The following is a 6605-nucleotide window of genomic DNA, read 5'->3' as shown; positions in this document are numbered from 1 at the left end:
AAGTACGAACCATGGCTATGCTATCGCTCCTAGCTTAGACCCCCAAAATGGTGAATCGGGCCAAAATCCTTTCCACGCCCACCCCCGTGACATCACGCTCCGAAGCCCTATATAAATACAGGCCATTTGCATTTAAAACACGGGAGGGCATGGGGCTGCTGCCAGAGAGCAGCAGGTGCCAGCACGGCCAGAGGTGAGGCTGAATACACAGACCGTCCTCTGGATGCCATGTAGCATGTAGCAGGCCCTACATGTATGTGTTATGAGAGTGTGAGTGATGTGGATGTCTGTGGATTCTGTAAGGATGAAACCTGCCTGCCAGTTTTCTAAGCTTTACCCTGAGATTCTGGCGTTTCTAGCAAAATACATTTATATTCAAAGAGCTATTTTTAAACCCAGCCCTGTTTATTGTGGCTTCTAAATGCATTTTTTTGAGTAATTGACTTTGTTCTGACTTTTTCATTGCAGTTATTTTATCCATCTAATGCAGGAATTGCAGCTTGTTTTAATCGCATGTTTTTATCATTGCATAAACCACAAGGATGTGTTTGTTAGCAGTTGGGAACATGTTTTACTGTTTACTCATATTTAATACAAACGAAAGCCTCGAAGGGGATTTGTGTCTCTGGTAGAAACCAGAAAGCAGCCACTCGTCAAACTAAAATAACAACAATAATAAATACATCTTAAGAACACATTTATACTGTTTACTATAAAATGTTATACATAAGAAACTATAAACAGGAACCTTTCAGACTAGAGCTAATATTGAACTTAAATGTGCTCTAAACTGCTCCAGTGCGTTCTGAATGTGTTGGGTTGCATCCAGCCAAACGTCTGACAGTCACTCGCATAACTATTTATTTTTTGTACGTTGTCTTCACTTCACCCATTCACACCAGCACGTCCTTCTTGTTTTAGTGCTTTCTGTCTAACATTCACACACATTCATACTCGGCTGCATCAGAGACCAGCGTGGCCTCAGCATGTTGCTCAGGGATACCAGCCACCCTGATTGGGTTATTCAAGTGATGATAGGACCTTACTGTACATGTTAATGTTGGTGTCATTCTATAACATGAGACAGCGAGAAATGTTTCAACAGCACCTAAAACCTGACACAGGCTAAACAGAAAAAATTGAAATGATCTGATGAAGACAGTCAGTGAGCTGATGCCTACACTAGGTGGCAGCGTGGGCCTTTTGTTCAGCCAATAATATCGTTTCTATTATGGTGACTGTGTCTGATGTGTTGTTGGGTCCCAGGTGGTGGATCGATGTTCCATCCATCCATCCATTCGCGTCCGCTTATCCTTTTCAGGGTCGCGGGGGGCGCTGGAGCCTATCCCAGCTGTCATAGGGCGAGAGGCGGGGTACACCCTGGACAGGTCGCCAGTCTGTCGCAGGGCCAACACACAGGGACAGACAACCATTTGCACTCTCATTCACTCGCACATTCACACCTATGGGCAATTTGGATTATCCAATTAACCTATCCCCACTAAGTGCATGTCTTTGGACGGTGGGATCGATGTTGCTTTTCCTAATTTGTTTACATCAAGATGTTTTTATTTCTGTCAGCACGGTTGGAATCTCAGATTTCTTTAAGGAAGTCTGAGTCTATTCAAGAGGAGGATGAGGAGGCAGAAGGTATTCACTCAAAGGAGGAAGACCTCGTCCTGAGAGACAACAAAGACACAGAGGGTGAGTCCTTGAACACACAGACAAACCAGCGAGAGCGATATGTGAAGGTATTTAAAAAGCAAACAACAGAGGAGCATGCAGAAAACTCTGCTTAGAAACTTTTTATAAAAGAAAGAAAATCAATAATAGGCTCAAATGGAAAGAAGCCCGAGAAGAAAAATATGCGATGAAGAACAGAAACAGATGTTCAGTGAAATTCGTGAGACTACCAGTTTATTTGGGAGGCTGCAGAAATGTACTGGCAGCTAAGAAGGTGTTACACAAATTCATGCTTGGAGAAACTGTGCTAGCACTCCAGTTCTCCCAGATCCAGATCAAAAAGCATTTTTCATCTTTTATTATGTAACCAGGATGGCAATGCTGCAAAACATTTTTTTGAGCATGTAGCACTGAGTAGCTCCACCGTTATTGTCCACCCACATAAAGCACTATACATGAAGGAGTCTTGTGGAGAAGTGCTGTGTTTAAATGTGTGTGCAGGCTCGGCGACGGTGCCAGCTGTGTACATGAGCGCGGTGGGTTTAGACACTCTGGAGGAGGAAGAGGAGAAGGCCAGGTTCTTTGCCCAGCTGGAGGCAGGAGCTTCATCTACTATAGACTACTCCAAGCTGAACAGGGAGCTGGACTCAACACGTTCTACCCCTGCAAACAACTACAGGCATGTCAGCAGCTCTGCTGTGTTACACCCCCTCCGCACTAGTAAATGATCCTTTATTTCACCTCTCTTCATTTTGCCACATTTAGCTCGTGTGTTTCCACTGTGCACTGTGTTCATTCACCCGTCACTAAAACCTGTTCGAACACAGAGAAAGTTCCTGTGCTGCATTTCCTTCTTGCAGTGAGATTCAAACATGAACAAAAGCTTAACAGAAGACCATCAGAACTTTTCACATCTAGATCAGTTTGTGTACATGAGTGCAGAGTGGCAGCAGCAGCAGCAGCAGCCATCAACACAACAGGTTTTCATTGCATTTAGAAAAAAGGAAATCGTTTCTCAAACTAAATATTCAAGCATTTGAAAATCAGTTAAAGTCAGTTATGTGCAGTGCTGGTCAAGTTACTTGAAAAAAGTAATCAGTAACTAATTACTGATTACTTCCCGAAAAAAGTAATCACGCTACTTTACTGATTACTTTTTCAAAAGTAATTAGTTACTTAGTTACTTTTTAAAACATGATTTATCCCCTAAAAAAAACAATAGATCTTTCAGCCCAGTTCTACTTTTTCTGCATAATCCATCATACAAAATGTAATCAAATGGAAAAGTCTCTTTTTAAAACTTGTTTTATTAGTTTTAATCTTTTAACTTTATGCATCAAGCAAATATTTAATTATCTGCAACATTCTCTGACTGGAAGAAATTAGTTTAACATTTAAACCTATTTTCTGCACATTCCAGCACATAAAATAAAATAGTTTTTGTGTTTACACTCAGTCTTTCAAATAGATGCAAGTAAAACACAGCAGAAAATAAATAAAGTCAAAGACTCAGCGGTCCTGTTGCTCTACTTTCACCTGTAAAGCAGGAGTGGGGCAGGCGAAGGTTTACCCTGGTGCAGGTGTGTCACAGCGGTCAGTGGAAGAATCCGCGAGTTTCTCTGTGAGTTTCACACTGCAGCAGCAGCAGCGTATTTGGTGCTTGATCAGACGTTTAGGGTTTTTTTTTCGCTAACAGTAATCTAATTACCTTTTTTGCAATAGTAACCCCTTACTTTACTCATTACTCGAAAAAAGTAATCGGATTACACTGCCCATCTCTGGTTATGTGAAAATGATGTTTTGTGGACAGCTGCAGAGAGTCTGTCTTTGAGTCACTTTGGGGATCCACCGTCCAAAAGTACAAACCTTTATAAAGTTGTTAGCATTACGTATTAGTCTGATAAAGCTCAGCAAATATTATCACTTAATACAGTTTTAACTGTTTCAATTAGTAAAGGAATTACAAGTAAATCAATTAAATACCCGTATCTGTTGCTGATGACAGCTATACTGCATAACTACTTACTGAATTTCATGGTAGATACTTTTCTCCCCTCTGCGGTCATTTCAGTTAAATTAGGCTTTTTTCCCTCCTGCCCCGTTCAGCAGCAGTCTGAAGGTCCAGAAAGATGCCCGACGGGTTTATTTTTCCGAGTGGATCATTACGGCTTTGCCATACTGGTCCACTTGATTGATCTTTATTTTATTTTTTTAACTTTTAAGTTATTACAACGATCAATATGTTTAAAGGCAGCAGCCAAGGTGTCCGTGCACACCTGTGTGCGTGAGCACGCTTGTATTCAAAGGGTTTCTCTGTGTAACGATCTATTAGTGGACACAAACGGAGGTGAGCTTGAATACACACACCGTCCTCTGGACGCCATGTAGCGTGCCCACCCCCAAGGCCCTTAAATGAGGCTTCTGAGTTATAAGACGCATGAGTTAATTTTGGACAGTAGTAAAGCACAGCTGTGCTTTCAGTGTCTCTACAACAGCTGCTGCTGTGGAGCTCAGTGTTGTAATTTCAATGTAATAAGAAGGATGTCCTCCCTGCAGGAATGTAGAAGAAGCAGAAGAACCAGTGGAGCGAGGGGGCGGTGATGATCACAGCAAGGCCAGAGGGACGATCAGTCCAGGTAAGGATAATGAAATCTAGGCCAACTCTGCTGTGTCTCTGTCTTTGTCTTAATCATGTCTGTCCTCTCAGCCTTCACAGGCTCCCCACACTACAGCGAGGATTTTGAAGATGACGAGGACGTGAAGGTTCCACTGGAGGAGGTTTGTGCTCAAATCTGTACCTGTTAAAGTCAAAAATATTAGAAACTTCATCAGAAAGTTCATTTTCCAATGAAAAGCACACAGAATACAGTTGAATAGTATATACAGTATAACACTGTAAATCAGTGTCGCTGAACACACTTTGTTGATGTATCTGCAAAGTTACAAACGCTGTAAAAAGAAAAAATTAGCTAAACAAACTGGATCTGAGTTCAACTGGACGTTTGTCCAGGGGAGGGACCGTATGATTGTTTAACAGCGACCTCAGGATAACCAGTGGATATAAAAACAGCTGTGTATAATTCATGTCAGTAATATATCACTTACTGTTCCAAATGAACGGATATCATGTGACTGTGGCACTGTCACACTCTTGTCCTTTTTCAGACGTCAACGACGGCTTCAGTTCTTGCCAGAGGTAAGACACAGATGACACTGTGCTGAGGCCAGCACACTGAGATGTGTTACTGTCGTCACCGGCAGTGTTCCTAAAGCGATGACCTTTAGTTCCCATTAAGCCTGTGAGGTCTAAATGGTTCTTCTTCTTCCAAGTCTCGTCATAATGATTCAATCTGAAGTACAGATAGTTTAAAAAATACTCCAGTAAGGGCTGATGTACTGAATCAACTTCTTTACTCAAGTAAAGTAAAAAACTACAGGCTCTGAAATGTACTCAGAGTAAGACAGTACAAAGTAACTGACTCTTGTGCTCTATTAATATGATAATAAAATAAAGTACATGAGAATACAAATGTTATTTGAATCTAAATTCTAGTTGTAATGAATGTACTCAGCTTGACTCTGTTATGTAGGACACGTGCAGAGAATTAGAGAACTACAGTGCAGGTAGACCTAAATAGAAAAACGAGTACAGTCGGGGCTTAAAGTTCGTGTAACACAGGACCCACACACACCTTTGTGATGATGAGTGCATCTAACATTTCCTCAGAGGTCAGTGTGCCGTATGACTGCATTAGCAATAAATGTAATAACGCTCTATATGAACAGTTACTCACTATATAGAACAACGTTATAGGATTATATTTGTTCACAGATGTTGGCAGCTGTCAGCAAATAGTTATCAGCTATTTAGAAACAAAAGACTTTTAATCCATAACAGCAAATGAACTGTACAACAGAAAATACAAATGCTATCTATGGCCTCCTCACAAGACAAATAAACTGGGCCAATATGGCATGTTTGTTAATACAGAGACACACATGTTAATGTGACCTCTGGTCTCCCACTCAGAGACACGGGTCTCCCAGTGTCCAGCATTCAGACCTGAGGACTCATGTGAGAGAAAACCTGCTCACACAGACATGTGGAGCCAAATATGGTAAATGACCTGCATTTGTATAGCGCTTTACTCAGCCCCTAAGGGCCCCAAAGCGCTTTACACTACATTCAGTCATCCACACATTCACACACTGGTGATGGCAAGCTACTGTCAATAAGGCCTCTGCAATGTTCTGAAGACAGTTAAACCTGTCAGGTAGTGACGTCCAGCAGGTGAACATGCAGCTCCATGAACACGCACAGCTGTGGATTCCAGCTGCTTCAATGTTGCATTAACTGGCATTAACTCAGCCAGTTAATGCGAGACAAATCCAGCTGCTCATTAAAGATTTCTGGTTTGTTCAGAAAATAAAACATTGGTCCAAACACCTGAAAGTCCCAAAAACACGTTGTGTCTCGAGTCTACGGATGTATCTGTGTGTTTCCATGGTGCTGATGCTGAGCGGACAGCTGCTGAAGCTTTTGAAGTGTCGGAATGTGAAAGGCTAACAACGCCCCTCTCACCGGTAGGCTAACTTATTTTTAGCCAATTACAAGTTGAATCTGGTAGTTGGGGTTGTTAGCTAAGATACCGTCATTAAGAAGCGGCACAACTAATGTTTCTATGCGAGCTAATTTGCGATGAGCACCGCTGGCCCGGCCATTTATTTTTTGATGCTCCTTCTCAGATTAACTCACTGCGTGTCGTGCCCAGGGCTGGACTGGGACAAAAAAACATCCCGGGCATTTTGACTAGAGACCGGCCCCCCAGGTATTAAAGCCATAAACCCTTTGAATGAAACGCTGTTGTGACAGTGATGTACAGTCTTGTTGGTATATGTATGATTTCTATACATTTTACATC

At 41.9% G+C, this 6605-nt stretch overlaps 1 protein-coding gene across 5 annotated transcripts in view; it reads left to right on the top strand.

Moving 5' to 3' along the window:
• Window positions 1-6605, top strand: part of cep162 (centrosomal protein 162) — a gene marked incomplete in the record, with an annotated part of 78361 nt that overhangs the window by 15895 nt on the left and 55861 nt on the right. For all 5 annotated transcript variants that reach the window (XM_042215800.1, XM_042215801.1, XM_042215802.1 and 2 more), the window contains 5 exon segments: window positions 1582-1704; window positions 2185-2362; window positions 4240-4319; window positions 4391-4461; window positions 4849-4879. In XM_042215800.1, the coding sequence (XP_042071734.1) occupies window positions 1582-1704; window positions 2185-2362; window positions 4240-4319; window positions 4391-4461; window positions 4849-4879 (483 nt within the window).

Source organism: Haplochromis burtoni, unplaced genomic scaffold (genome assembly GCF_018398535.1).
Source record: "Haplochromis burtoni strain Fernald_Lab_line unplaced genomic scaffold, NCSU_Asbu1 Contig_825, whole genome shotgun sequence".
NCBI classification, from domain to species: Eukaryota; Metazoa; Chordata; class Actinopteri; order Cichliformes; family Cichlidae; genus Haplochromis; species Haplochromis burtoni.
The sequence above is the reverse complement of the archived record's forward strand: the minus strand, read 5'-3'. Positions and strand labels throughout refer to the sequence as shown.